Source organism: Tricharina praecox (assembly GCF_024521635.1).
Source record: "Tricharina praecox strain CBS 144465 chromosome Unknown BZA05scaffold_27, whole genome shotgun sequence".
Taxonomy (NCBI): Eukaryota; Fungi; Ascomycota; class Pezizomycetes; order Pezizales; family Pyronemataceae; genus Tricharina; species Tricharina praecox.
The window spans coordinates 270,023-297,622 of NW_026250429.1; the positions used below are offsets into that span (position 1 = coordinate 270,023).

A 27,600-nucleotide genomic window follows, 5' to 3' on the forward strand; every position below is an offset into this window, starting at 1 on the left:
GGCTCGGAGGATGTGACACCCATGAGATTAGGCTATCACAAACTCTATTAACTTTACATACGAGCGTGTTCTGGACCGGCACGACTAGTCAGCCGCCAACGATAAGACGAACGGTGACATTCACGGACGATGCAGACATGGCGCTGAATAAGCTTCACCACGGTACCTACGCTCCTCCGGCGACATCTGGCACGCCGAGTCGCCGCTGCTCGAAGTGACCGTACATACTTCATACAAAGCAGCCGACTGGTATATATCTCCACATCCTCCGGAAATATGAAAACATCGCCTACCACACATATCTAGCGTCCCAGCGTACCTGTCTATCGCGCCAGCCCTGTTGCAAGGGTTCAAAAAAAAGTGCCAAACTAGTTCGTTAGTTACTGCAGGGCCCACTTCAATTCACCTCTCCGGCCTCCGGAGTTCCAACTTCTCATCCTTCAAAAACAAAACAGTACTCCGGGCTCTCCCTCCCCCACAGTCTCTATCGTCCCCACAGCGCCCACGGCCTCTATCGTCCCATCCCCAGCAACATGGACCTAGAAACCCTCCCCCTCCCGGGCCTATTCCTGACCGCGCTGATCGCCAGCGGGCTGCTGTACCTCTTCTCGTTCTCGTCCCCGCCCTCCTCCACCTCCACCACCACCACCACCACCGAGGCAACAATAAACAGCAGCACCACCTCCACCACCCCCACCACCACCGCCGCCTCCACCGACGAAACACCCCACGTCGCCGCGCTCTGGATCTACCCGATCAAGTCATGCCGCGGAATCTCCGTACACAGCGCGCAGGTCGTGGCGACGGGGCTGCAGCACGATCGGCAGTTTACTTTTGCCGTGCGCCCGGCGGGGGGTGAGGAGGGGGAGTGGACGTTCATCACGCAGCGGCAGTACCCGCTGCTGTCGCGGGTTTCGACGGGGATCGCGGGGGAGGAGCTGTGTGTCCGCTGGCCTGCTGGTCGGCGGTCGTGGTGGGGGTGGGGCGGGGATAGGACAGCTGGGTTCAGTGTAGGACTCGCCCCACCCGCACCCTCCGAGCAGACGCTGACGCTGCGAGTCCGCGTGTGGAAAGACACTGTATGCGCGTACCGCGCCCCGATGCCCACCTCGGCGCTGTCAGCACTACACTCCTTCCTCGACATTCCCCACGGACAGGAGCTGGCACTCTGTCGTGTCAGCGAAGTGCGCGAAGTATTCCGCTGCGCGCCCCGCAAGGAAACGCTGGGCTGGCAGGTTGTTACGGGGTTCGCTGATACGGTTCGTCCCCCGCCCTCTTCCCCCACCCCGCTCCCCCCTCCCCACTCAAGCTAACGGGAAATAAAAACAACAGTATCCAATCCACCTCCTCTCCCTCTCCTCGATCGCCTCCCTCGGCTCCCTTCCCGCCATCTCCTCCACGCTCGGCCCCCTCTCCCCGACCCGCTTCCGCGCGAACCTGCACATCGCCGGCGCCGCAGCATTCGACGAGGACGGCTGGAAGCGCTTCTCGCTGGGCGGATCCATGTATACCGCCGCCTGCCGCACTGTGCGCTGCCGCATGCCGAACGTGGATCCCGAGACGGGGGTCAAGCACCCGATTGAGCCGGATCGCACGATGAGGGAAACTAGGTGTGTGGATGAGGGCGCAAAGGGGAGCGCCTGTTTGGGGCTGCAGGTGCTGTGTGAACAGCGGGAGGGGGCGACGGTCAAAGTGGGGGATCGCCTGGTGGTCACGGAGAGGGGGGCGCATAGGTATATCAAGCAGTAACATGAGCGGGTGTCGGTGGGGAGTTTGGGCTGGCGTAGAGGTTACATAGAAGGTTGTTTTTGTTTGGCCGTGAGGGCCGACTGCAGCGTAGATATCATAGACATAGAATAGAATACCCAAGTAAATAGAAAGCAATATGTTTCACGACTCCTCACTCGTATTTAGTGGCCACCGTCATGACTCAACAACGTAATCCAACGTAAAACTGCAGCATTACACGGCTGAAGAGTATCATATGTAGAATAGAATACCTAGAATACCCCATAGGTATTGAGCAGTGTACTAAAGTCGAAAGCATTAAGTATGTAGGCCTTACATAATCCTAAGAAATAAAAACAACACCCGTATAAGCCAGCCAGCCATAAGCACGCCGAACTCAAAAGGCCTCCGTATTTAAGGGTTATTTCAAAATAAGGCTAGTTAATTGTCTCGTTTCCCTAAAATTCTCGTAACTCATGCATAGAGTAATGCCTATGCAGCGAAAACCACCACCACCACCACCACCACCACCACCACCACCACATAAACCGGCCTTCTCACTTTGTAAGCCTCATACATAGCTTTCGTCAGGCCTAGGTATATCGTCATTGTTTCAGTGCACTGCACTACACTGCCGTACAGTAATCACTGGGAAACTGGGAAACTGGCAGGTTGGGTGAAGCATTATGGGATGTATCAGCCCGGGACAGAAAACCCAGTATGATGTAAGCGTTCAATGAGCCTTATTCGAACTTTGGGTTCTACATATCAGTCTTATGAGTTAGCAGCTCACACCTATGCGAAAATCAGACTGCGTGACACGGAAATTCTTATATCGGCCTTGTGTTCATCTAGCACTGGCACTCCGAGCAGGAGATGTCGTGCCCAGCGCACGCCGCACTGCACTGGGTGCGGGATCGAGAGGAGCTCAAGGTAGCAGTCACTACAGAGGAGAGAGCTGGGATGGGGGGGTTGATTGTCTGTTCTGTTCTGTAGATGATGGTGAGAGAGACAGTGAGAGAGGCAGCTCCGACAGCTCATCCTCTTGCCCACAGGAGTCCATCGGCTTCAATAAAACCCGCCAGATATGTAATGTCCTAACGCGTTATTAGGCGCAGAAGGTTTTGAAGACAGATCTGATGAAGGTTGTTTTGCAGTTAAAAGTTAAAATCCCTAGAGCTCACTGCTCCTCCTCCTCCTCTCGCCGACATCTTTTCCTCATCTTTCTAACAGCTCCTCCTCTCGCCCACAGCTCCCCCATCACTTTCCCTTCTCGCTGACATGTCCTCCTAGGTCTTCCATCACTTCATCGCCCCGCTGACAGCTCCCCCATCACCAGGCCTGGGAACCGTCCATCCAGTCCCCGATAGGTCCTCCATAACTTCGTCGTCTCGCCGACAGCTCCTGCATTACTTCCTCCACTTCTTCCCTCGATGCCCGCAAGTTATCCACAACGAGGAGCAGTAGGGGGACACACTATGGCGAGCGGGAGTCGGTATGAGAATGGGAATGGTGGCGGGCTGACTGGGGAGCGGGGAAGGAGAGTGGTTTAGGTATATAAGGGTACATAATGGAACAAGTGATACCTAGTCATCATCAAGTGAAGAGCATCGATAGGTAAGTGATAAGTGATAAGAATTACAAGAGGTGAGGCTTGTCACAGACGAAGTCATTAAGGAATCCTTTTGAGCGTATATAGTATACCATACCAACCCTTATTTCCCAAAATTCCCTACAGAGCCCATATGGAACCCTTATGGAATCTCTCATTATGAGCTTCTAAGGCAGTCCGGCCAGTAGGCGTTTCAGAGGACTGATTTCCACTGCACTGCACTGCACTGCACTCAGTCTCAATCTTGAGCACGCCATATTCAACATATTCAACAACCAGAGCTAGAATTCGAAAACCCTGCCTATATAAGCCTTATTTTACAAGAGTATCATGTCCAAATCGCCCTCATACCTACATGACAGCTGGCTGCCATAATGCTTTTGACTTTAGTATAGTACATGGCTCAATATCGGGGGCCGGGGCCTGTGGAGAAATGTGCCTCACGCATGATTACTCACTTGTCCTCGTCCCTGAGGGGACGGCCATCACTCGTCCTTGGAGGCCACCCACCACGATTATCACGACGTAATCCATAGTAACCCAAAATTAACCCCCATTCGATTCAATTCAACCAAGAAGTATGCTCTACCTACTCAGTATCTACTCGTACCTACTGCCAACCCTCCCTCTTTTGTCCCGCTACCATCACTACTACCACCTAGCCGCCTTATATCACCGCACCGCACCGCAAAATTACAAAATTACAAAGCACAGTACAGAAACTAAACTCACCCGCAACTCACCCGCAACTCACCCGCAACCATGATATTAATATTCCAAGCAGCAGGAGTATTCCAAGCAGCAGTATTCCAAGCAGTATTCGAACATGGTATCCGAACATGGTAGTAGAATCAGTAGTATTCGCACAGGGTAGTAGTAGAACAGGGGAATCCAAAACCTCAAAAACCTCAAAACCATCCAAACCACAAAACAGTAGCCAAAATAAGGTAAGTAAGTGAGTAAGTAATATCAATTCAATGCAGCGGGAATGCAAAAAAAGGGCCGACAAAAAATGTGGGGGTAGTAGTAACCAACAGAGCGAACCAGCAGGACCAATAGCAAGAAGACAGAAAAGAAGAAGAAAGTCGAACATTACACCTGCGACGCCCACGCCCACGACACCAACCAGCCCACGACAGCAACCAACCGCTCATCCCCATCCACCCCATCCCCTCCCTTCCTTCCCTACCCCCCCCCCTCCCCCCCCTCCCCATCCCCTCCCCATCCCCTCCCATCCCATCCCATCCCATCCCATCCCATCCCATCCCATCCCATCCCAAAGATCTAGCCATAGCCACAGAGTAGATGACAAAACAACAAAACAAAATTAGCAAGTCTTGCATTTTCAGCAAGCCTGCCCAAAAGAAACAATCACAAAACAATCACAATCACAACAAACCAAGAAACAATCACAAAATACAAACCAAGAAACAAGCCAACAAAAAACCAAGCAACCCCCACATGTCCAATGGATCTCTCCCCGCACCGCACCGCATTTGTTGCCACATGTTACCTTACCCAATGAGAAAGTTCAAAAAGAAAAGAGAAAAGAAGAAAAAAATTAACACCCGGAAAATGAAAATCGGAAAAAAGGTCCAAGAAAGAAAAAAAAGGGCCCTCCTACTTACCGCCGTAAGTAGGGCCGCCAATCGCTGTACTGGTTTCGTTGTGTAGTTTTGGTTTTGTAATGTTCATTGTGCAGTTTTCGTTGTGATTTTGTGTAGTCTAGAGCGCCGCCGCAGTTTCTGGGACCGCTGGGGTGGTGGTGGTAGTAGTAGCTGGGGTCGCCGCCGCCGCCTCGGCAGCCTTAGATTTCTCCTCGACACCCTCGCCACGACATAGCGGGCACGAATTGCGTCCAGTGGTCAACCACTAGTCCACAGTTAGCACACACATCCCATATCATTCCCGGAAGGAGATCCCACCTCGTCGATGCACTCCTTGTGGAAGATGTGATTGCACTTCACAATCTGTCGACACTCGGCGCCCGTCTCGTAGTCCGACAAGCAGATGAGACACCGCTCGGCATTTCCAGGTCCGTACTGCGTCGCACTGCCCTCGCCAAACGTAAACACGCCTCCGGCCGAGTCGAGGTCCTCCTTGGCCGCTACAGGCAGCTTAGCCGGACCGAGCAGCGAAGAAAGTAACGTCATATCCTCGTAAGTAGGTTCCTGCTGTCCCTATTAGCCACCATCCAACTCTCTCCAAAAACAACTGCGGATACTTACATCTGTAAACAGACTCGGCGTGGTGAGGATCGGGTGGTTTTCGGGGTAGGATCCACCAAGAACATATATGATCCAGCTCCTGGTGCCCTCCGGAGCGGTGGGACGGTTCGGTGTGCCTGTAGTGTTGCTCCGTTCCCGAGTGGTTGTTCCGCTCTCGCTGGTTGCAGCCGGCGTTGCCTGTGGAGGTCTGTACGGATTAGCCAAGTCCAAGAAGCCGGACGGCGTGAGCCCCATACGACGGAGCGGGTCCCTCCTTGCACCAAAGCCCTCGCCTCGGTACGGAGGATTCACGACCCTCGAAGGAATCGCACCGTTCCGCCAGAATGCCGCGGGGGGAAAGAAATCTGAATCTGAATCTGAAACGTACTCTGTAGCCGCATCGTTGCTTGAAAGTGGCCTTGAAGGGGCGATGGGTGAACCCATAGACGCCGGACGAGGTCTTGTCCCGCTGCTGCCGCCAGCACCCGCACTTCCCAATCTCGACCTCCTATGAACGCTCGGAATGCTCAGGTTTGCTAGTGCGTCAAAGAACGGCGCAGGTCTCGGGCCATCGCCGTCCGTCGATTCCCGTGGCGACACGGATCTTATTCCGACGATGATCACAGGAACCATGCGGCTTCCCTGACCGCCCTCCTCCCCATCCTCGCCCCCTCCGCTGTTGCCCGGTGTGCTTCCGAAACGGAACATCCTGAAGAAGTTCAAGGACAGGACTCCGTTCTCAGCATTCGGATCAGCAGCATTTCCCCCACCCATCTCGTTGCCGCCATTCCTCAGTGCCGCCTCCAACCTTCCGTTCCGCAGGGCCCGCAAGAATGACTCGAAACTTCCATCCCCTCCATTGTCCCCACCCACATCTTGAGCCTGCGTGATCGCCTCCTCGGCATCCCCAACCAACGACGCCGCAGTAGCTGCAGCGGCCACCGACAACAACCTCGACAGCATCGCAGCCTGGTCCTCGCCCGGTCGGATACGGCCAGGATTTCCCAGTCCATCAAGGATGCCCTGAGGATCCCGTGGCCCAGATCCAAAAATCGACGTTCCGCCCTGTATACTTGGTTCCTCGGCAGCTGGCGGGAATATCGAATCCGTGTCCCGCGCCGGTGCCTCCGTCCCGGGCGATTCACGGTGAGTGCCATTCAGGGCGTCGAGAGCGCCAGCACGGGTTTCCGACGGCCGTCGGGAGCCCGGACGATTGAGCATCGAATTCAGCTCCGAAGACATAAGGTTGATTGAGTCTCGAACGCGCGACATGCGTGATCTCCGTGAAGGCGTAGCTGAAGCTCCCACGTCGGCGGCAGCAGAGGCCCTGGGCTGAGGAGTAACCGTCGAGACCGGTGAGATATCCATCATGTCGCCCAAAACGGGATCCGTAGCTCTCCTAGCGGACGACACAGTTGGACGTGGCAGAGGCGGTGTGCGGCGTCGTATTGCACCCGACGCTGTCGACCCCCCTCGTCTGGGTGGCGAAGGAGAACGCGACCGTGCACTGCCAGACAATCGATTACTCCGCGCCCGAAACCTCAGGCCCGGCACGCGACCTCGAATAGTTGATGGGTTTGACGACGACGACGGGCCCGATGACGATGACGACGATGGCGTTGCTGCTGCCGCTGTTGTTGCCGACGATGATGGCATGAGCCGATTCCCCAGACGCGTAAAGTGTTCTATGTGGTTCCGTATCCTCCTACTCCTCCTCAACCTCGCCGCAGCCGCCGCCCTCTCAGGGTCGACCCCAGCCACACCCTGCTGTAGCGTCCCATTTCCCGCCTCCCGTTCGTGATTCCTAGAACTGGTGTTGTTTGACTCATCGCGGGGTGTCGAGGCACCCTGACCCATTGGATCCGAGTTCAGCAGGTATGGTGGCAGATACGACGATGTGGTGGGAGGCGGACTCTGACTATCGTAGTGAAGACCGTGTTCGTAGCTTTCGTCCGGGTGCAGGTCGCCAAATGTGATGGATCTCTGGTCGATATCGATCGGTTCTCCCGAAGTAGCGTGCGTATTGTTTCTACGGTTCGGGTAGCTGGAACCTGGCTGCATGTCAACGTCAGCGAGGGCCAACCGCGATATTGGCGGGGACGCTCGGAAGACTCGGTCTTTCGACTGAGGATATGGGTATGTGATGTGAGGTGGGGTGGGGTGGGGGGTGGGGGGGCGTGGGGGGGAGGGGGGTATAGGGTAAAAGAGAAGGTGACGTGGAGGTTGAGGTTGAGGTTGAGGTGGAGGTTGGGGTATGGGGTATAGGGTGGTGGTGGAGGTGGGTTCGGTGGGTGGAGGAAGAGGGGTGTAGGTTGTGGTGGCAGCAGTGGTAGCGGTCGCGGGTTATGGTTCAAGACTGATTTCAAAGAGGGCAAGAGCCGGGGGGTAGGTGAAGTAGTGTCCAGTCAGATGTCGTTCAAGGGGGGCAAGGTATTCCGGACGAGATTAGGCAGCTTTTTCTATGGAGGAAATAGGAAGACGAAAGGGCAGGAGGGCGAATACAGAGATGGAGAGAAAGAAAGAAGGTTGTATTCACCAGTCTTGGGGAGTGTAAGTGGTTGATGCAGGGCCTGGGCGGCAACGTTGTTCACGGTCTACGGAAGGGTTGGGGGGGATAGCGGGTTGAGGGTTGGGGATAGCGGGTCGATGATGATGATAGCTGGTGGTTGTGGTGGTGGGAGCTGCTGCTGCTGGTGATGATGATGATGATAATGATAGCGGCGGATGGATGAGTGGAGTGGATAAGCCGCCTGTAGCCAGGAGGCAACGGGCTGAGGAGCTTGCTTGGAGGGCGCGCGGGCGTAAAGGTGGTTTGGGAAGGAGGAGGAGGAGGATGAGGAGGGAGGGAAGTGTGGCTTGCAGCACTCTCTACGTGTGTGTGAGTGTGGCGGGGTGGCAAGTGGGATGTGGCAATAGGGTTGTGAGTTGGTTGGGGAAAGCGGACGAGGAGTTTAACGGAGGTGGGATGGGAGAGAAAGAGAGGGTGGAGTGGAGGGTGGACGAGTTCGACGAGAGCTCTGAGTCCATCAGATCAGTTGGTTGTTGTCACTCTGCGGCACCGGCGGCGGCTGCAGTCAGTCAGTCGCTCGGAGCTGTGCTGCGCTGTATGATTTCGCGGTAGGCAAGTAAGGTAAGGACTTGCCTGGTAGTGTGCGAGTGCTGTGGCAGAGCAAAATTAAAGGGGTGCGCTCAACCTGAGGGGGAGGACCGTCTCCCGTTCTGCGGCCAATCACGGCCCCACCCCGGTGCTTAGTAAGGGGCCTCCTCAATCGTGAGGAAGACAGCTCACAGCGAGCACTATCAACCTTCATAGTACCCAGAGTACTCTGTAAACCCCCATCGTTCACACGGAGCGGTGCGTCTTCAACCCGGGTCCACCGACCACGCAAGACGAAGAAAACCATGAAGAAAAAAAGAAAGAAAAAACCCAAAGCCACCTATGTCGAGTACGTAGAGTACGTAGAGTAAAGTAAAGTAGCGAATGCCTGTGCCCAGTCTCCACCGCCTGCCCAGTACCCACAGTCCACTGCCCCTCGCTCCGCAAGCCCGCATGCAAACGAAAAAAAAGATCCATTAATATATGCCGTCACCTCGACTCAGTGCTCACTGCTCACTACTCACCCACTCGAACCGACCGATAAGGGCGCTGGGTGATCAATCTCGCGGTCCCGGGTCCGCAGCAGTATTCAATTTCGACATCGATCTCAGGATCCCGAACCCAGAGTACCCTACGTACTAGTAGTGTAGGTATATTGACGACCCCACTGCTATGTATAGTGGAGTATGGACGGACTGAAGGATCTGAAGGATCTGACCGCGAACCGGCGGGAACTGCACTGGAATTGAAACTGCACTGGATCAGAATTGGAATTGGAATTGAAATTACATTGGAATTGGAATTGGAATTATATTGGAATTGGCACTGGAATTGGAACCGACGGATGCATGGTGCACATGCCGCGCGCATAGCATAGCATAGCATAGCATAACATAAGGACTGCATTCCCCCTCCTTCCACTTCCCTTCCACATCATATCCACATCCTTTCCACATATACAGCTACACCCAACGATGGCACCAAGATTCTCAATCCTCAATCCAGCACTCGCATTCTCCATCCCCTGCCCCACGCTGCCACACTGCCAGAGGAAGGTGGGAATGCTGCATACTTCTGGAATGGAAATAGTATTTAACTAGCGAGATCGTGGAATGGCTCATGTAACCTAAGATGTGTGTAAGTTTCAAGTTTTGAATTCCGAATTCCGAATCCCGATGTCGATGTCAAATTTTCAATCGAGAGTTCGAGAGAGTTCGAGAGTTTGGGGGGGCGTCTATTCTGGTAAAGTAAGAATCGTGAGTGAGCTTGTCGCCGCCGGCTTGCTCGAGTCGTCCCTTCATATAAGAAGTAACATACCTACTTCCTGAGCCCTCGTCCGGAGTCTTCAGTCCGGACTTATTTGTTTCCCCCATTGCCCATAAAACATATTGCATGCGACCCGACCCGACCCATCTACCCCTCCATGGAGTAGAGCACCTACATATAGGACCGTAGAGTACCGGTAGTAGTACATATCTCGTGACAACAGTCTCCGGGAGTCCTGCCCGCCGTCTGCCACTCTGGAACTCTGAACAACCAGCCCAGCCGGAAGCGGCGACCCACTTCAGAGTTCCCCCCTCTCCCCCTCCCTCCGCCTGTGCACCCGCGCTTCACCGTTACCGTTACGCCGACCCCTCGCCTAAACTCTAGACGCAGACGCGAAGAGAATGACCATGCGAACGGGAAAGCTATGCGAAGTTCCACCACCACCACCACCACCACCACCACCACTACTGGGCGAGTGATTTTGGCGAGTGATTCTGCGTGCACAGAGTCATGTAACTACTACTATGTATTACCCCGCCAGCCCGCCTGGGGGTACGTCTGGACTCCTGGAGTAGGCATACATGATACGCTGTGACACGGAATGATCGATATATGTACGGTACCCCGCCTCAGTGCCTCAGTGCCTCAGTGCCTCACGGGTTGTCTACATAGGCAGGCATAGGCACTCACTCATACAATGGCAGAATTTGCCCCCGCTGTGACATGGAAGGAAGGATGGAAGGATGGAAGGAAGGAAGGAAGGATGGAAGGAAGGATGGAAGGAAGGATGGAAGAATGGATGGATATTCTACATACAGTATCTACCCCACCAATCCGTCAATCCGCCTCAGTGCCTCACGGGCTGTCTATGTTGTCTACTCTGCACAGGCACTCACTCATACGGCGACAGAATTTACCCCCGCTGTGACACGGAAGGAAGGAAGGAATGAAGGATGAATGGATATACAGACGGTACCCGGCCTCAGTGCCTCACAGGTTGTCTACTCTACATAGAGTCACTCATATCTACCACGGCACGGCGTAATTCACCCCCGTTGTAACACCCGCACCCGGGCTCACGGCGGCTGTGCTAAACCCGCTCACCCGCCGCCCGCCACCCCCCCCCTCTCCCCACGGCTCCACTTACTCCGAACTCGTGGTTACTTATGTATCAGCATCTAATCTCCAAGACACGATATCCCAACTCCCTATTCCATATGCATTCATTCGCTGATGATCCAGCTACCACCTACTTGGTAGTAACTCGAACGGTGGGTAAGTACAGACACATTCCCTCCTCTCTGCCAGTCCATCTCTTCCGGTCCACAATGCTTCCATTCCATGCTTTAACCCCATGCTTCAACCCCATGCACAATATCATGATCTCTTGAAGAGCCAGAGCCAGAGCCAGAGCCAGAACCAGAACCGGATGAATCAACGGGGAGAGAGGGTTCACAGAGCCGTATCCAGAAACGAAGAAGTATGTATGTAACATATGTTTGTTGTTTGTTGTCTACTCTCTCCTCTCTCTCCCCATGCCCTTCTCCCCATACCCTTCTTCACCCCCTTCATCCCCATACCCTTCTTCACCCCCTTCATCCCCATCTTCATCACCCCCCCCCCCCCCTCCATGCCCTCCTCGAAAAGCAAACAAAAAAAACAAAAAACAATAATTCCGTTTTCGCCATAACCCAGTGCAGTGCAGTGCCAAAAGCCAAACAAACCAACCCTAAGAGATCCCATAGAAGCGAAGATAAGTAGAAAGAAGAATCAGAAGAAACAAAAAACGACGAAAAGATGACAATGTTCAGATTCAACAACCCTCATAAGCGGGGCAAGGCAAAGCAAACAACATCAAGATGAACCAGAAACAATGTGTGCAGTTTGAAGAGGCCAAAAAATATTCACAGTGCGGGTGCGGGAGATAAACCGGTAATGGATCGACAATGACGATGCTGCGAGCGTGCGGTATAACCTGGAAGTGAAGTAACTTTTGGGATTCCCGTCTGTCTGCCTGTCTGTCGTTTTCTTTTCCTTTTAGTGATTGCTGGGTGCATGGCGTTGTAATAGTGGAAGTGGTGGTGGAAGTGGTGGAAGTGGTGGTGGTGGTAGTTATATCGGCCGGTGCGGGTGCGGGTACGGTATGACGTTCGCTCCGTTCCGGTGATGTACGGTACGGGTACAGAAAACCACAAAAAAACCGACACTTCAACACTCCCCCTTCAACACTCCCCACCCCACTCCCACTGCAACACCCCTTCCGCATGGATTTATAGCGACATGCGATCCAGCGACAAGCGATCATAAGATCTATGCCGTCTCCTGCGCACGTGTCAGTCACTCGGCCCAAGCCACCCAGAAACGGGAAACCTACACCGGCTGCAACCTATAAAACCTCTCCTGGCCATCCGAGTTCCTGCCACCGATCCACCACTTCTCGCCACTAGGCGGCTCCACAAACCCCTCGGTGGAGCTACTGGAGCTTCTCCGGCCGCGGGCAGAGGTGAACGTCGGCTGCTGCTGCTGCTGGGCATTCTGGCTGTTCCCCGAACTATTACCCGAGTTGTTCGTATTACCCGAGGGAGTGTTGATAGGCGAGCTCTGTGCGGCGGCGGCGCTGGCGGCGACGGCGACGACGGCTTGTGTTGTTGTTGTTGTTGCTGCTGTTGTTGCTGCTGTTGTGGTGGTGGTTGTGGTCTTTGCGGCCGCGCTGGCGGACTTCGATGGTGTGCTGTTCGTGTTCTGCTGTGTTGATGGCTGGCTCGCGTTCGCGCTGTGCGCGCGGAAGGCCAGCAGGAGGTTTGCGAGGAAGGGCCGGTTGGTTGGCATCGTGGGTGGGTGTGGGTATGGATGGGGTATGAGGATGAGGGGAGGGGGCGATGGCCGATGGAGGATGCGCTGTGGGCGTAAGCGGATGTGTGCGTAGCCGTACGGGCGAAGGGGGGTTGCTGGTGCTGGCTGTGGTGTGGTGGTGATGTGGGATGGGGATAGGAGCGGAGATGTAGGTGCACGGGAATTGGCTCTTCGTCACGGTGGCGTGGTGGTGGTGGTGGTGGTGGTGGTGGTCGCTGGCGATGAGGGGAGGTTCACCTGAAGGGCGGATGTGGATGGATGGAGTCGTAGCCGAAAGCTGGGGGGGACAGGCTTCCTTGTAGCTGGATCTGATTGACTGTGCTGCGTGCTTGCTTGGCCCGAGTTGGTCGTATGTACACGGCGGAGTTATAGTAGTGCGGCGTAGGTAGCGGTGTGTGTGGTGGAGGAGGGTGGTGGAGGCGGTGGTGGTGGTGGTGGTGGAGGTGGTGGTGGGTATGGTTTTTGCGGAGTAACTTCTTGGGTTACATAAAAAAAAAGCTGGGGACGGTGAGCGTGAACTTTGGAGCAGTACCTAGTAATAGGCTGGCTGTCTTGTCGGGCAATACCGTAACGGGGGGTGGGAGGTGTGGAGTCTCGGCCAGGTGTCGAGTCTGGGATACCTACTACTTTGTTTGGTGGAAAAGGCCGTAAGCCGCTGCAATTTCTTCCTTTTTGATTTGCGCGAGCTTCTGTTTCTCCTTCTTCCTTGCTGCTGGTCTCTGCAAGTTCGTGTCTTTCGTCTGGAGAGAAAAGTATTTATGGCCGCGCATGTCGATCGCGAGTAGAGTGCGGTATGGCGGTTTCTGGCTGACAGCTGTTGGAGGGCGAATGGCGCGGATCAAGGGAAAGCAAGCAAGCAAGCGGCAGGCAAGCTAACAGCATCATAGGGCCAGACAATAGCCAGAGACTCCGGGCTAGAGCACAAAGGTACTTCAAGTACCCAAGATATCTACAGCGAGACACAGTCCGACACAACTCACGTCGCAGCTCCTCCACCGAGCACGGGTGGATTGCCGCACTCCTATGTTTATGGCAATGTTTGACGAGCTTCAAGATCACTCTGAGGGGCTGGTGGCGGAGGAGGAGAAGTACGATGATGATGATTCTTCAGAGGCGGGGAAAGGCACTCTCCTGTTTCGCGAACACTGCAGGCGGCTTGATGGAGATGCTTCAAGCTGTCGAGCTTCCCCCCATTCAGTGCAAGCTTCAAGAAACACCGAGACGAATTTAAATAGCCGGGAGCGACGTCTTTTGCTGTTGCGTGCTTGGTGTGTGCGTGCAGGACAGGACAGCCCACTGAAACTACTGCCGCCGCCGCCTGCAACCCCCGCCGAGTAATTCAGCAGAAACTGCGGCCGCGTGATTGGCTGCGGTGGGGAAGTGGTGGTGGTGGGGATACATACAGCGATCTGCATCTCCCAGGTCAGAAGTGCACATGTAAGTAGGACGGAGAGCGAGAAGAGAGAGAAACGGGGACGGAGAGCGAGAAGAGAGAGAAACGGGGACGAAGAGAGAACGATATCCAATTAGGCCACGATGGTGATAGCGCGGCTTCGTCCGTGGTGTCGAAATCGAAGCGATTCGGAGACAAGTGCGGGAGGGAGGAGCCCTGGTCGGACGACGGTGTGTGTGTGGGAGAGCTGAGTAATTAATTGTGGCGCTTGAGCCTCAACCCACGCCACGCCTCCCGCGCCACGGCTCTCGGGCAACGGTGAAAGCCGGATCGTTGCTACTAGTAGCGCTGGTTCTGCTCCGATCGAATCGATTGACATCCCGCCGCTCCAACTCTCACTCAACCACAACCACCACAACCACTCCTCCACATCGACATCGACATCTGTTGACACTCCCATTCAACTACACACATCACACACAATGGTGAGGCCCCTCCTGCCGAGTGCACGCAGAGACCCAACCGCTAACGAACCCTTAGGCCGGCTACACTTCTCCCTACGGACCCAAGTAGGCGATCCCGCCCCCCTCCTCGGCCCTGCGGCGACAACATCGGCTACATACACGTATACTGACCGACTTGTAGGATGCGACCGCAGTTCAACGTGGCAGGCCTGCCGCTCAAGAACCTGATCCCGACGTAACCACCCCCGTCCCGACCCGACCCCGCACTCTCCCATCACGATGCTGACCAGCGGGTAGTGGCATGACCGCCGCGGTCTTTGGCGGCGCCGCGCTCGTGGCTGTGATCTTCCTCGGCGAGGGAATTCCCCGCATGCAGGATGATGTCCTCAAGGTTCGTTGTTGCGAACTCACGGTCTGCACCGATCACCACTGACACTACTACAGAGAATCCCGCTCGTCAACCAGTACTACCTCTCCAAGAAGCCCACCCCGGCCTCCGACAACGTATGCACCCACCCTACCTACCCTACCAGCCCGTGCTTGCAAGCCCCGAGACCCAGGATTCTTGCTGACAAGGTGATTACTATTACAGCCTTTCTAGATCATCAGCGATTGCGTTGGTTGGGTCGTCAATGTTCGTTCATTGTTCAATGCGAATCAGCGGGCACGGCACGGATACCCATGTGAATGGTTGGAGCAGCAGCAGGAGCGGGAGCAGGAGTTGCGGATTTGTTTGGTAGACCAGCAATGTATTGTACAAAAGATATCTGTGCGACGGATCTAGAATATAAATCTGGTGTTTATGGTTAGTCGAGCGGACGGAGGTTGTGTATATGGATGGCCACACGTGTCGGGTTACATAAGGGCCTTCTTCTTCATGCCACCGAGGTTTAGTTGCTCCTGTCCTGGCCGAGTACTCGGTGTCCTATACATATGCCTCCAAGATCTCGCTGTGCTATCGCCCGACTAACCCTCAATCTGCCCCACATTCGTATGACTCCTCGGCGGCTCGCCTAGGTAGAGTGTTACTCTACCTTACCTGACGAGCTGACGAAGGCCGGCCGTTCTTTGCATCCACAGCCTCAACCCCACCGAGCAGGTAGGGTACCTATCCCCTCGTATATAGGTGAGGTGAGGAGCGGGTACCCGGGCCGCAATGTTCTTGACATGCCATCCCCACAGCAGTCATCCTCGCCCGTTTAAAGATGAACATCTCATACATAGATCTGCTGGATCATCAGCTGTCACTCCAACCTCCAGCCTGCGGTCCGACCTGCCTGGCTGCCTGGCATGCAGAATGGGTGTTCAGCGATTCCTTACATATAAAAGGCTTCGCACTGCACTGTGGTGCGCCAATTGAGGCGCGTGGGCAGTTGCATATGCAATCGTCTTGCGGCGCCGGAGTCCGGAGCTGATCACGATCACGATCTCAAATTCACTACCCAACCCAACCCAATCCCCGAGCTGGCAGCTGCTGGTGGAATCCCCCATTCATTCCCGGTTACGATTCTGCTGGAGCTGGAGCTGGAGCTGGAGCTGGAGTATCCAGCACCATGCTACGGTAGATATGATAGATGCCTAAGCGAAGAAACTGGGGCCATCGTCAGCTCTCATCATACGTACCACCCAACATCCGTGAGTACAACAGTCGAGAGGATCGACTGTTCCCCCGGCCATAGTTATCCTTGCCCCTCAGCCCCCCATTGAAACCGCGCACTCTACTCTATCTACCTCTACATACTCCTTTACCCTACATACATACACGCAAAAAATAGAAATGGTGCGAGCAGCGGAATCATCCATGATCCGCCTGATCTGATCGTGACAAGACCTTCTTCTTCTTCTTCTTCTTCTTCTTCTTCTTCTTCTTCTTCCACGGACCAGTGTCCAGTGTCCACAGCTCATTGCCCGCCTGTCCGCCAAGCCTCGGCACGTAACCCAGAGAGCAATTCACAGTGTGAGTGCACACGCCCACATCCATCGTCAAACCCAAAACCAAAAACAAGGTTAGGTTAACTTCTCCGTGTCAGTGTCAGTGTGTCACAGCACCATACATAGAGCACCATAGTACCATAGAGTACCGTACAACAGGTCCACAGGTCCACCGGTACTCCAGACTCCAGAACTCTAGAGTAGAGTATTTTAACGACACGACACGACAGCTTGTAGATTCCTTCCCTCCCCCCTCGCCCGTCCCTTTCCCCCCTTCCCTTCCCCCACTCCCCGCACTCACACCCACACACACCCACACACACCAACACACACCCATCCAGCGAGCGCGGAGTTTCCTTCCTTCGGAGAAAATAATCCCACAAAGGCCACACAGCCAGCCATGCACCATGCTGCTGAGCATCCTCACCCGCTCCAAGTCTGCGTCACGTAGTGGCGATGCGGAACAGCAACAGCAACACGATGAACACGACTTACATGCGCACGAACACGCGCGCGACGATGCAGCAGACGAAGAAGCAGAAGCAGGAGAAGCAGAAGCAGAAGCAGGAGAAGCAGAGCCCGAGCCCGAGCCGCAGACCACGCACCTGAACCGCTCCCTCGAGACTTTGTGCGAGGTGTTCCCGGGCGGCGACATCGAGGACATACGGCGGCTGCTGGCGACAACGGAGGAGGAGAGCCGGCTGTATGTCGTCACGGAGATGCTGCTGAAGAAGCGCACGGTCAGCTCGGCGGCGGATACGGCGAGACGCGGGAATGGGAAGACACGGTTGCAGCCGTGGGAGAAGTTTAGGACTGAGGCGTATCGGGGCGCGGTTCAGAAAGCATTGTGAGATACTGGTCGCCCCTGGCTGGGTAGCGGAGGAGGAGGAGCGAGGGATGTAGTTACTGATGGTGCTCGTGCTCAGGAGTAAGGAGTTTCGCGGCCTCTCGAAATCTGCGATCCAGGCGGTCCTGGCGGAACATAACTTTCAGTATGGCCGGTCCCGCGAGACGCTTGCTACGATAGCAGCACGATCATGGCGCGTCTCGTTCTCGAACTTCTTCCGGCGGTCACCACGCAGCTCCGCGTCGCCGCTAGATCCGCACATCGCCTCGACGGGCAGCAAAGAGCTCGACGCCGAGATCTTCGAGCTGGGGCGGCCGGCGCGCGAAGCGCAAGTGCTATCGGACCGCAACGTCGCCGTCCGCATCAACGAGGAAGAGCACGCTGCCGCGCAGGCGCTGCTCGAGTGCGAGTGCTGTTTCGGCGACTATGCGTGGGAGGAAACCGTCGCGTGCATGGCCGGCCACTTCTTCTGCCACACGTGTCTGCGCCGCTCCGTGCAGGAGAGCGTCTTCGGCCAGGGAAAGAGCCTGGTCCCGGAGAAGAACTCGGTCCGGTGTCTGTCGTCCACCGCGCTGCCGCCGTGCGACGAGTTCGTGCCCGCAGATATCCTCCGCGCCGTCCTGCCAGAGGATGTCTACCACTCCCTCGAGGACCGCACCGCCTCCGCCTCCATCGAGAAATCCGGGCTGAAGCTCATCCGGTGCCCGTTCTGCGGATACGCAGAAGCCGACGAGCTGCCTCCGCACCGCGTCAAAGCCAGCGCGATCCTCCTCCTCTTCCTCGTCGCCTCACTAGTACTCACTCTACTCTCACGCCTCCCCGCAAGCCTCTCACTGCTCCTGCTGATCACGCTCACCTCGCCGCTGCACACCTTCCCCGCCGCAGTGCGCGCGCGCCTCGACGCGGCGCTGCGCGCGGTCGCCCTCCGCCGCCGCGGCACGCTGTTCAAATGCGCTAACTCCGCGCGGTGCGCCCGCGAGAGCTGCATCGTCTGCGCCAAGGAATGGCAGCCGTTCCACAAATGCTACGAGAAGGAGGAGGACGCCGCGCGCATATACGTCGAGCGCGCCATGGCGGACGCCGTAAAGCGCACTTGCCCCCTCTGCAACGTCTCCTTTGTCAAGTCCGACGGCTGCAATAAACTCGCCTGTCCCTGCGGATACGTTATGTGCTACATCTGCCGCGCCGACATCCGCACCGTCGGGTATAAGCACTTCTGCCAGCACTTCCGACAAGTCCCGGGCACCGCCTGCGGCGACTGCAACGACTGCGACCTATATGCCAATGAGGACGAGGCGCTCATTATTCATCGCGCTGCCAAGACCGCCGAGCTGGAGTATTTGGAGCTCACTGGGAGGAGCTGGAGTGGTACTGTCGCAGAGACGAGGGTGCTGGGCTGGGGTTATGGCAGTTGTGCGCGCTGCGTGGAGTGGTGGGAGTGGGTCGTTGAGGGGGTCGTGGAGGGGGGGGTTGAGTGGGTTTAGTGTGGGGATGGGGATGGGAAGGGGAGCGGGAAGGGAAGGGGTTGGGCGGGGCGGGGGGGGGGTGTATGGCGTTTTTGTGTTTGGTTTGGTTTTTGGGAAGGGGAGAGGGCGGAGGAGATGGGGAGATGGCAGAGGCATATTTTGTGGGTTTGCCTACTTGCTTAACATAGGATGGGTGAGGTGAGGTATGTCGATGGGGTTTGTGTGTTTGTTTTGATCATTGACCTACTACTCTAGTTAGTAGCTAAGTAGACTGTGGCAATATTACACTCCTATCCTGTCTACATACAGTCGATCCGTATGTACAGTCCGTATGTACAGTCCGTGTGTACACTCCGTATGTACAGTCCGTATGTACAGTCCGTATGTGCAGTCCGTATGTACAGTCCGTATGTGCAGTCCGTACCTTCCATCAGTAGATATAGTAGGCGGAGTGAATCTTCAATCAACAGATCCTCTCTTTCTTTCGCCTACCTACTCTACAGTACCAGAACCGGGTGATATTTGCGTGATCTGCTGGGTAGATTAAGTCGGCCGCCATAGCATAAAGACCCCACAGGACAGGATACTACCGCTCCTTCGAGTTGCTGACTTCGTCTATGTAGAGTAGAGTGGATAGCTAGTGGCCGACTTGGTGAGTAACCGCCATGGTGGTTGAGTGCACTACATATATTTCCCTTAGATATTGTTGGGGGCCATCCGTCGAGCACCATCGGCCATCGCATCTCACAGAACCCATTCATACGAACATAGGCAGAGCCAGTACAGTGCATTCCCAGCCCGTATGTAAAATGGAAGGTGTATATAATAGTAGTAGTAACAGACGCCACCATCACTGCTGCTGCTGCGTCGTGGTATTCACACGAGATCACTCGCTCCCAGATCCTAAATCCCATATGGCAGATGGCAGAAACATTACGACTTCACAGGCCATCACAAGATAGACGGCATTCACTCAAGCTCAAGGGTCAACGCAGTATAGTAGAAAGGCAGTTTATTAACGATAGAAACGAGCAAAGACAATTCCACTCCCTCCTCTGCCGCAGCAACTAAACTTTTCCCCTCTCCCCCCCTCCGTCTTTCCCATTGCTCCTCACCACGCACACTTCCACTTACAGCACTACTGCTTCTCCACATCCCCTCCCTCGGCACCGCCATCCCCACTAGCCAACGACGTCGAAAAGCTCGCATACCTCGAGAACGTTGCGCCGCCGAGCTCCCTCTCCGGATTATGCGCGTTCTCGCCATATCTCCTAAAGTAGACCCTCTTCCCAAACTTCCAGAGCTCAATACCGGCCACAAACAGGGCGCTACCAATGAACACGATCCCCCACTCCCAGGAGATAGGGCGGTGCTTGAACACGACAGTGTTGAGGCCGGGAATGTATATGATGGGGAACACGGTGACGAAGCCGGCGATGACGGACCAAAACAGGAACTTGTTGCGCCAGACGTTGCGGGCCCACAGGGTCCAGGGGTGCTTTGGCTTGCCCTCCATGCGGAAGAACGAGCGCCGCATGTGTACCATTTCCCACGCGAGGATCAGCGCGAACCAGGTTAGCGAGACGAAGGTGGTGGAGCGCGCCCGGAATACCAGCTCGCAGTCCGCGCTGTACCGGTCGTTGCAGTCGTTGCCGAGCTGGCCGTCGCCGAAGCCGAAGACGACGAGCGTGAAGGACGCAAGGCACAGCGCTGACATGTACAGCCCGTACACGGTCAGGTCGATCAGCACCTCGGGAGTGAAGATGCCGACTTTGACGTCGTGCGGCGGGCGCGTCATGATATCGTCGGAGGCGACCTCCATGCCGAGGCCCATTGCGGGGAAGCCGGAGGTGATGATGATGATCCAGAGGATCTCGATGGGGGCGAGCGGGAACACAGAGAGCCCCGTGTTGTCCTTGAAGGCGAGGCCGATGAGCAGCGTGCACGCCTGCGCGATGTTCTCGGCCAGCAGGTGCAGCACGAACTTCTTGATGTTGTCGAACGTGCGCCGGCCCTCCTCGATCGCGTTGAGGATACTGGCGAAGTTATCGTCGGTGAGAACGATGTCTGAGGCGGCCTTGGCGACGTCAGAGCCAGCCATGCCCATGCCGATGCCGACGTCAGAGCGCTTGAGCGCAGGGCTGTCGTTGACTCCGTCGCCGGTCATGGCTACGAACTTCTTGCGTCTATGCAGAGCCTCGACCATGCGGACCTTGGAGCTGGGCGCACACCGCGCAATAACCAGGGGAAGAACCGGCAGGTCGTCGATCTCGCGGTCGGTGAGCTTGTCGAACTGAGAGGCGGTCATGACCATGGAAGAGATGACATCCGGCGCGAACGAGTCGATGTTCTTCGGGATGATACCCACGTCGACCGCGATAGAGCGCGCCGTCTGAGGGTGATCTCCAGTCAACATGTGGACGTTGATACCGGCCTTGTGGCACTCCCTGACAGCACCGGCGGTCTCGGGACGAGGCGGATCGTAGAGTCCAACCAAGCCGTAGAGCGTCATTTCCCGTTCGACATCGGCACGGGGGTGCTGGCTCCATTCCTCAACGTGGTCGATCCACTCCCTCGAGGCGAACGCGAGCACACGAAGACCTTGAGAAGCCAGGGCCTCCATGTTCTTGAGCGTGGTGCGAGTCCATTCTTCGTCGAGCGGAACCCGCGAGTCCTTCAGTTGGATGTGGGTGCAAGCATCCAACACCCTCTCGACGGCACCCTTCATGAAAGCCCAGTCGCGGTAGCCCTTCTCGGCGTTGCCGTTGCGCTCACGGTAGACGACGGCCATGCGCTTGACATCGGAGTCGAAAGGATACTCGGCGATCTGGGACCAGTCGGGGTCCTCAGAGTGCGTGAACTTGCGGCGGTTCCAATCGAAGCGGCTGGTAAACACCTGAATGGCGATTTCCGTGGGGTCGCCTCGAGCATCCCATCCATCTCCGTCCTTCTGACGGGCGACAGTAGCGATGTTGCAGAAGGTTGCGATGTTCAGGTAGTGCTGGACGTAGCCGCTCTCGATAAAGTCGACAGCGTTCCTCCACGGCGACTCGGCCTCCTGTTGGGCTTTGGTCTTGGGGACCTTGGCCAGCTCGTGGGGCATCGACTTGTCGAGGCTGACCTGGGCGGCATGGGGGTCGAGCGGGGTGTTGGTCTCGCCAACCGCGAACGTGCCCTCGGCGGCAACCCAGGCCTTCCTGACGATCATCTTTCCCTGCGTCAAGGTACCGGTCTTGTCGGAGCAGATGTTGGTCACGGCACCGAGGGCTTCCAGAGAGTCCAGTTTTCTGACGATGACATTGCGGGACACCATGATTTTGGTGCCGACAGCCATGGTAATCGTCAAGACGACAACCAGACTGGCGGGAATCATGGATAGTCCGGTGCCGACGGCATACAGGATGACAGCCTGCTCGTTCTTGAACGAGTTGGCGGCCATGCAGATGATGGCGAAGACGACCGCAATGCCGAACAGGAAGATGGCCAACCAAGACAGCTTGCGCTGCAGAGGGGTTCCAACATTGACACCAAGGAACTTTCCGACCTGAGCCATGAACGTCAAGGCACCGGCTTCGAGGTAGTAGTGGAATTTGGCGTGGCCATCTTCGTTCCGGCGGACCTTTCGGACCTTGCTGTCACCACCGCGAAGAGACTGCGCGATCTTTCCAATCTCCGTGTTCATACCCGTCAGCACAGCGACACCCTTGGCGCGGCCCTTGGTGACGGAGCTGCTGGAGAACGCCATGTTGAGCTGGTCGCCGACACCGACATCCTGGTCGGGAGAGAATGTAGCGTCCGCCTTCTTCGCAACGGGGACCGATTCTCCGGTTAGGAGTGCCTCGTCGGCTTCGAAGTCTGAACGCGAGTATCGTCAGTCATGTACGTCATACCGCACTAACCGGATTGTGTGACTTACTCATCGCCTCAATCAATCGTAGATCCGCGGGGATGGTATCTCCAGTCTTGACTTCGACAATGTCGCCGGGAGCGATATCTGCCGAGCGGACCGTGACCGTGTGACCATTGCGGATAACCGTGGCGGTGGGGGTAGATAAGGAACGCAAGGAGTCCATGGTCTTCTCGGCACTGTACTCTTGAAAGAATCCGACGACGATATTGATAACGACGACCGCTGTGACAACACCAGCTTCGATCCACGACTTGATCGCAAACGATACCACCATTCCCATGATCAAGACCTACAACAACACAGGACGATAAGCACGCGTACTCTCATCGCAACCCCAATCACCGGAGTGAGGGAGCGCAGCTTACCAAGACCATGGCGTTGAAGATCTGCCCAGCCAGAATCCTGAGAGGGCTCACGCCTCCGCCGCCCGCCAATTCATTTGGGCCAGCAGTCTGGACGCGGGCCCTCGCCTCTTCTTCTGTCAATCCGTTATCGGGATCGACGTTCAGCCCCCGAAGGACCTCGGCTGCGGACAGGAGGTACGCAGGAGTTTGGAGCTGGGTGTCTGAGCCTGGGCCTGGGTGCACGGGTCCTTGACCACTTCGGGGGTGAATATCTTGGCCACCATCTTGCATACGCTGGGTCGGGTTGATGACTGGTTGAGAAATCGTGAAGGTGTTTTCTCAAAATCGCTGCGGTACTGTAGGCAGTGTCTGCGTACAGTCCCGTGGAATCGGGGCGGAGGGTGGTTCTGTTATGCGGAGGGGGATTGGGGTCGCCAAAAGAGGACGAGAGAGGTTGCCTGTTGGAGAGAATAAACGTTGGATGCTAAGAGAATCGGGCTCGGGTTATTGGGCGAGCATTGGAAATGATGTTGGTGTTGTGTATAAGATATAGGTTGATTGACACATGGGTGGGAAGGGCTCCTACTTTTATAAGCACAGGCACTAATATTGTCGTCAATCGCCAAGATCATGATCTGCGGGAAGGCCATGCATCACTACCACCACAACCAAAGCTGTCCCTTGAGTTCCCGTATCTTCCCCTACTTGCCTGCTGGAGATACCTTACTGATCCCAAGCTCTGCCCATCTTCTCTACTCTAGCTACATCCACCGCGTCCGCGAACTTCTACAAGCGGTCGTCGTCACACGAATTTCACCATTTTTTCGCATCGCGTCGTCTCGCTCTAACGGATTTTTTTTGTCTGCCTTGTTCGAATGCCAAGAGCCTTGGCTCGCCGGAATGTCGCCCCTCAAGGGCCAAGAGTAGTACAGCCCATGGCGGATCGGTGTCTTGGGATATCAAAGACAGCAGCTGTGGCCAGGGCTTGCGGGCTTCTCCGCTTGATGGATCCATTGATAGCCGCGTGAAGAAAACGCTAATCCCACGACCAGCCATTTGTATATGTGTGTTGTATATGGGGGATATCCGTGCCTCATGCTACATACGATGTGCGAAGTGCTTGCTCGTGTTCACTCATCAAGATCACGGCTCTGGAGCTGTTGCCTCTGGAGCTGTCATGTTCTTCTACCGCTGATCTTCAGTGGTATACCTAGACTTCTAGAGCGTGCAAAGCTACCTCCTTGGATAGGTACTATTCCAGAATCGAGATGGACTTTGCATCTCAGCTGGTGCAGGAGTTCATGGGTTGGACCCTGGACGGCGGGAAACACCTGCACGGAACACCACGAGGACCCGAAAGTAGGAGGAGGACACGTGGGCAGGTGGAAGCTCGCGGGAACCATGGAAGACAAACTCCGGTTGAGGCGGTGTTCTTTTGCTGCCGACCCGAGCTCTGCTCGAGATGAGCTGGAGCACGATGAGCAGAGGTTAGAGGTACCTACCTCTAGCTCAGCAAGCTCTTCCCGGAGTAGTCCCACGGGTATTCTGTTACTTAACTGTGCCTGCCGAATCATGGCTCAGATATGCAGCACGGGTTGCATAGAGAAAGTCCATCGACGCCCGGAATCACCCGTTGGAAGCTCGTCTGGCTGGATTCCGGCTGGCGTGACGGAGCCATTTGCGTTCCCCGCTATTTTTGCTGGGCTATCTCGACAAGTACCGTCGCATGTAGGTACTCGTACATACATATCTCCATACAGACCGACCGACACCGGGACACCCCACTCCAACCCCCGCGCTTGTGCTAAGACGCTAGTCGACAGCCTGAAAATTTCTACCTGAATATTTAGACGAGCCGGCGCACGATTATTGATTGTCGAATCGCACCGCGTCTTGAGAGCACATGTCTGATAGCTTGTTATTTCTCTGCTTCCAATTTTTCTTCTGCGGCGGGGCTAGTCCAAGAGGACTCTTGGGCCCCTACTTTTTCTGCAATTTCGACGTCAGATGTGACAGCCAAGGCGTTCGACGGCTTGGCCATGGAAGGCACTGCTGCCTTCCCCGCCTGTCCTAGATCACCAATTCGATCCTTCTTCTTCTCTTCAAACGGAACATCACCATCAGGTCTTCCGTTGACGCCTTTGGGTGCCGTCACCCTGCGAGACCCTGAGTCTCGGTATGTACGGTATCCTGCCTCGCCACTTCCTCACGTCGTCAGGGTGTCTCACTTGAGTCTTACGCCCATCTCACGCTCTCGCCGGTCATTCGTAACCGAACATGCCATGCCGCCTGCACTCCACGAACCCACTTTCAACATCATTCAGAGCGTTGGGTAGTACCGGGAGGGCACGATGGTTACCTCAGTGTCTCTCATTTCATTCTCCGCATTCTTCCATCTATATATCCACCAGTCATTTTTTGACCAAAAGTTTCACCGCGTTTGCATGCCGGATCATGGTCGTGTGCTTTCCTGCCCTCTGTGGCCGTAGCCAGTCGAACTGCACCTGCGGCTTCCCGCGGGCCGCAATATGTTGCCCACTGCCCACGTGTTTGCTCGGGCTATATGGACGAGTGATGTCCTGTGGCTTCTACGGATTCTCCCGTGCTTCCACCCCCACCCTAGGTACCGTACATATGCGTGAGAGAACGCTATCTACCTATCTACGGTATCGTCGCACTGCAACTTGTGTCGCCCGGTCAAACTGAGCTGAAGCTCGTGTTCGTCCCGTTTCCGCGGTTCCACTTGTTTGTTGTTGCCTAGAGTACGGCAGGTACATACATGCACATAGCGCGGTATCTTTGCATGTATCTATGCAGAGTACATACAACTAAAGTACGGTATGATACACAGGGCCCTCAAAGCTCAGCATCGCCCGTATGTATGTAAACCCAAACTCACGCAGCACCGCCGCAAACTGGCTGCAGTGCGTACATGACCTCATCTGCCTCTCCCTCCCCCCACAAAACAATTTAGGTGGCGGACATCATCGACGCCTGCGGTGAAATCCCACCTACGGGTGTTTACATACCCCCATCCTCCATTGCCATAGCGATGACGTAACCATGCGACAGATCTTCGCTCCGTCTCGGGTGCTGTTTGTCTCGACGACGACCCTACATGCTGCTGCGCCGGGTAAGCAAGCAGCCAACGGCGGGCTTCGCTCCGTCTCTGTTGGCTTCCATCCAGCTCCATCTAGCTCCAGCCATCCAGCTCTAGCGAGCTGCTTCGCTTTTTCGCCGGCCGCCGGCCCCCCCGGGCGGATGATTGATTGGCACAGCTAACGAAGGGTTATGTATGCATCTATGCATGCAGGAATCATGCAATCCTCCCTACATGTATGTAGACGGAGATGCTACCGCACTGCACTGCGGGCTGCCCGAATACTAGTAAAGGAAACAAACCAAACACTGGCCGATGCAGCCGCGGTCTTGGGCAGGCTTTGGCAGGAATGCCATGGCATGGCATGGCCGATGCCGACAGTCTCCAGGACTCAGGAGCCGCTTCGGGCTCGACTGTACACACCAATCTCCCTTAAGTTCCTGATGGTGCGATCGGGCGATCGGGCGTGCGATCGGGCGTGCTGCGCGATCATGGCCCCGAGCATGCACGACTCCTTCCTCAAACCCACCACAAAAACTTTCACCCTCCCTGTCATGGAGGTTCTCGTCGAAGGGGCACATGTGGGCCGAGAAGTCTAGGATCGGCACCGGCGTTTTTCATAATTTCACTGCCGCTACGATGCCGGCGCCGGCTGTGTACAGTATCCGTATGCCGAGTCCTAGGTTTGGCGAGGAAGAATGACGGGCATGCGATTGAACTTGTGGAAAATGTGGGCGTTGGTCTGAAGATTGTGGAGATTGCCAACGAGTGTTTTCTCAGGGTGAAGGAGAGGTTCTAGATGGATGGCCCATGGGGGTTTGCCGGCATACCTATGTTGTTTCCATTCGATGCTGCGGAGTGGTACGTATATTGATATTGCGATTGGATCTCTGGTATCGTGACTCGTGAGGCAGAACTTGGGAAAGTGGACTGAAGTTTGATAAGACGGAGTACCTACATAGGTAGGCATGGACGCCGGCGGACGTTGCAGTTAGTCGCTAATAATGGCCGCATGTACAGATTGTGCGTATCACTGAACAATGATGATCATGATCTGCCACTCAATTTGCACTCCACCTGTGATGTTCCCTTTCCCTTTCGTTTGTGGATGGATGGGATTCCAGCCAACCCATTCCCGCTCAGCTCACAGTCGGGGTTCGGTACTGGTAGATAACAAAAACCTTAAGTACGGCCTGCCTCTGCATATATTCTTCGTATTCGATTCAGCTCTGTTGCATAGATCGTTGTCCGAGTCCCCCTCGACATCCAGGGCATTCCTCGTCTCGAGAGTCGAGAACCCACCCCCGACGACCTTCGACCGGTGATATCTCAGCCCAGCCTGGCCATTGGGATGATTTCCCTGACAAACACCTCTATTCCT

The 27,600-nt window shown here is 55.6% G+C and overlaps 9 protein-coding genes across 9 annotated transcripts; 4 read left to right on the plus strand and 5 right to left on the minus strand.

The window, feature by feature from the left end:
• Window positions 1-692: 692 nt before the first annotated feature.
• Window positions 693-1,743, plus strand: BZA05DRAFT_327579 (MOSC N-terminal beta barrel domain-containing protein; the record flags this gene model as incomplete). Its single annotated transcript, XM_051480479.1, has 2 exons — window positions 693-1,259; window positions 1,333-1,743. Coding segments are annotated over 2 exons (978 nt in total), but the record flags the coding sequence as incomplete, so codon positions are not given.
• Window positions 1,744-4,067: 2,324 nt separating this feature from the next.
• Window positions 4,068-4,568, minus strand: BZA05DRAFT_408335 (uncharacterized protein). Its single transcript, XM_051484695.1, has one exon. The coding sequence runs from the start codon at window positions 4,431-4,433 to the stop codon at window positions 4,080-4,082; it is 354 nt and encodes a 117-aa protein (XP_051336338.1). The 5' UTR covers window positions 4,434-4,568; the 3' UTR covers window positions 4,068-4,079.
• Window positions 4,569-5,065: 497 nt separating this feature from the next.
• BZA05DRAFT_342416 (uncharacterized protein) lies at window positions 5,066-7,404 on the minus strand (the record flags this gene model as incomplete). The annotated part of the gene is made up of 3 exons (XM_051481029.1): window positions 5,066-5,212; window positions 5,266-5,511; window positions 5,569-7,404. 3 exons carry the CDS (start codon window positions 7,402-7,404, stop codon window positions 5,066-5,068), a joined length of 2,229 nt encoding a protein of 742 aa, XP_051336339.1.
• Window positions 7,405-10,974: 3,570 nt separating this feature from the next.
• Window positions 10,975-11,515, minus strand: BZA05DRAFT_408340 (uncharacterized protein). The gene has a single exon (XM_051484696.1). It carries the CDS (start codon window positions 11,403-11,405, stop codon window positions 11,160-11,162), a length of 246 nt encoding a protein of 81 aa, XP_051336340.1. The 5' UTR covers window positions 11,406-11,515; the 3' UTR covers window positions 10,975-11,159.
• A 410-nt stretch (window positions 11,516-11,925) lies between these two features.
• On the minus strand, window positions 11,926-13,215 carry BZA05DRAFT_149185 (uncharacterized protein). Its single transcript, XM_051478985.1, has 2 exons — window positions 12,285-13,215; window positions 11,926-12,232 (listed from the first exon to the last, which is right to left on the minus strand). The coding sequence occupies exons 1-2, from the start codon at window positions 12,737-12,739 to the stop codon at window positions 12,181-12,183; spliced, it is 507 nt and encodes a 168-aa protein (XP_051336341.1). The 5' UTR covers window positions 12,740-13,215; the 3' UTR covers window positions 11,926-12,180.
• Window positions 13,216-14,516: 1,301 nt separating this feature from the next.
• Window positions 14,517-15,509, plus strand: BZA05DRAFT_408346 (cytochrome b-c1 complex subunit 10). Its single transcript, XM_051484697.1, has 6 exons — window positions 14,517-14,641; window positions 14,697-14,725; window positions 14,802-14,855; window positions 14,918-15,011; window positions 15,065-15,124; window positions 15,213-15,509. Exons 1-6 carry the CDS (start codon window positions 14,639-14,641, stop codon window positions 15,219-15,221), a joined length of 249 nt encoding a protein of 82 aa, XP_051336342.1. The 5' UTR covers window positions 14,517-14,638; the 3' UTR covers window positions 15,222-15,509.
• Window positions 15,510-16,472: 963 nt separating this feature from the next.
• On the plus strand, window positions 16,473-18,883 carry BZA05DRAFT_476551 (uncharacterized protein; the record flags this gene model as incomplete). The annotated part of the gene is made up of 3 exons (XM_051488256.1): window positions 16,473-16,577; window positions 16,651-17,399; window positions 17,479-18,883. Exons 2-3 carry the CDS (start codon window positions 16,960-16,962, stop codon window positions 18,881-18,883), a joined length of 1,845 nt encoding a protein of 614 aa, XP_051336343.1. The 5' UTR covers window positions 16,473-16,577; window positions 16,651-16,959.
• A 988-nt stretch (window positions 18,884-19,871) lies between these two features.
• BZA05DRAFT_408351 (uncharacterized protein) lies at window positions 19,872-23,670 on the minus strand. Its single transcript, XM_051484698.1, has 3 exons — window positions 23,141-23,670; window positions 22,782-23,064; window positions 19,872-22,720 (listed from the first exon to the last, which is right to left on the minus strand). Exons 1-3 carry the CDS (start codon window positions 23,408-23,410, stop codon window positions 20,004-20,006), a joined length of 3,270 nt encoding a protein of 1,089 aa, XP_051336344.1. The 5' UTR covers window positions 23,411-23,670; the 3' UTR covers window positions 19,872-20,003.
• A 2,499-nt stretch (window positions 23,671-26,169) lies between these two features.
• Window positions 26,170-26,499, plus strand: BZA05DRAFT_408354 (uncharacterized protein). Its single transcript, XM_051484699.1, has one exon. The coding sequence runs from the start codon at window positions 26,183-26,185 to the stop codon at window positions 26,399-26,401; it is 219 nt and encodes a 72-aa protein (XP_051336345.1). The 5' UTR covers window positions 26,170-26,182; the 3' UTR covers window positions 26,402-26,499.
• The last annotated feature ends 1,101 nt before the right edge of the window (window positions 26,500-27,600 follow it).

What these genes read in the sequence shown, in the direction of transcription:
- BZA05DRAFT_408335 (XM_051484695.1), bottom strand. Translation starts at nt 4,433, where the DNA reads ATGTTCGACTTTCTTCTTCTTTTCTGTCTTCTTGCTATTGGTCCTGCT.
- BZA05DRAFT_408340 (XM_051484696.1), bottom strand. Translation starts at nt 11,405, where the DNA reads ATGTTACATACATACTTCTTCGTTTCTGGATACGGCTCTGTGAACCCT.
- BZA05DRAFT_149185 (XM_051478985.1), bottom strand. Translation starts at nt 12,739, where the DNA reads ATGCCAACCAACCGGCCCTTCCTCGCAAACCTCCTGCTGGCCTTCCGC. An exon ending in TTTTATAGGTTGCAGCCGGT is followed by an intron (nt 12,233 to 12,284) that starts GTAGGTTTCCCG and finishes ACACGTGCGCAG; the next exon opens with GAGACGGCATAGATCTTATG.
- BZA05DRAFT_408346 (XM_051484697.1), top strand. An exon ending in ACTTCTCCCTACGGACCCAA is followed by an intron (nt 14,726 to 14,801) that starts GTAGGCGATCCC and finishes ACCGACTTGTAG; the next exon opens with GATGCGACCGCAGTTCAACG. An exon ending in CTCAAGAACCTGATCCCGAC is followed by an intron (nt 14,856 to 14,917) that starts GTAACCACCCCC and finishes ACCAGCGGGTAG; the next exon opens with TGGCATGACCGCCGCGGTCT.
- BZA05DRAFT_408351 (XM_051484698.1), bottom strand. Translation starts at nt 23,410, where the DNA reads ATGCAAGATGGTGGCCAAGATATTCACCCCCGAAGTGGTCAAGGACCC. An exon ending in TCTTCAACGCCATGGTCTTG is followed by an intron (nt 23,065 to 23,140) that starts GTAAGCTGCGCT and finishes GTGTTGTTGTAG; the next exon opens with GTCTTGATCATGGGAATGGT. An exon ending in ACGATTGATTGAGGCGATGA is followed by an intron (nt 22,721 to 22,781) that starts GTAAGTCACACA and finishes ACTCGCGTTCAG; the next exon opens with ACTTCGAAGCCGACGAGGCA.
- BZA05DRAFT_408354 (XM_051484699.1), top strand. Translation starts at nt 26,183, where the DNA reads ATGCGACAGATCTTCGCTCCGTCTCGGGTGCTGTTTGTCTCGACGACG.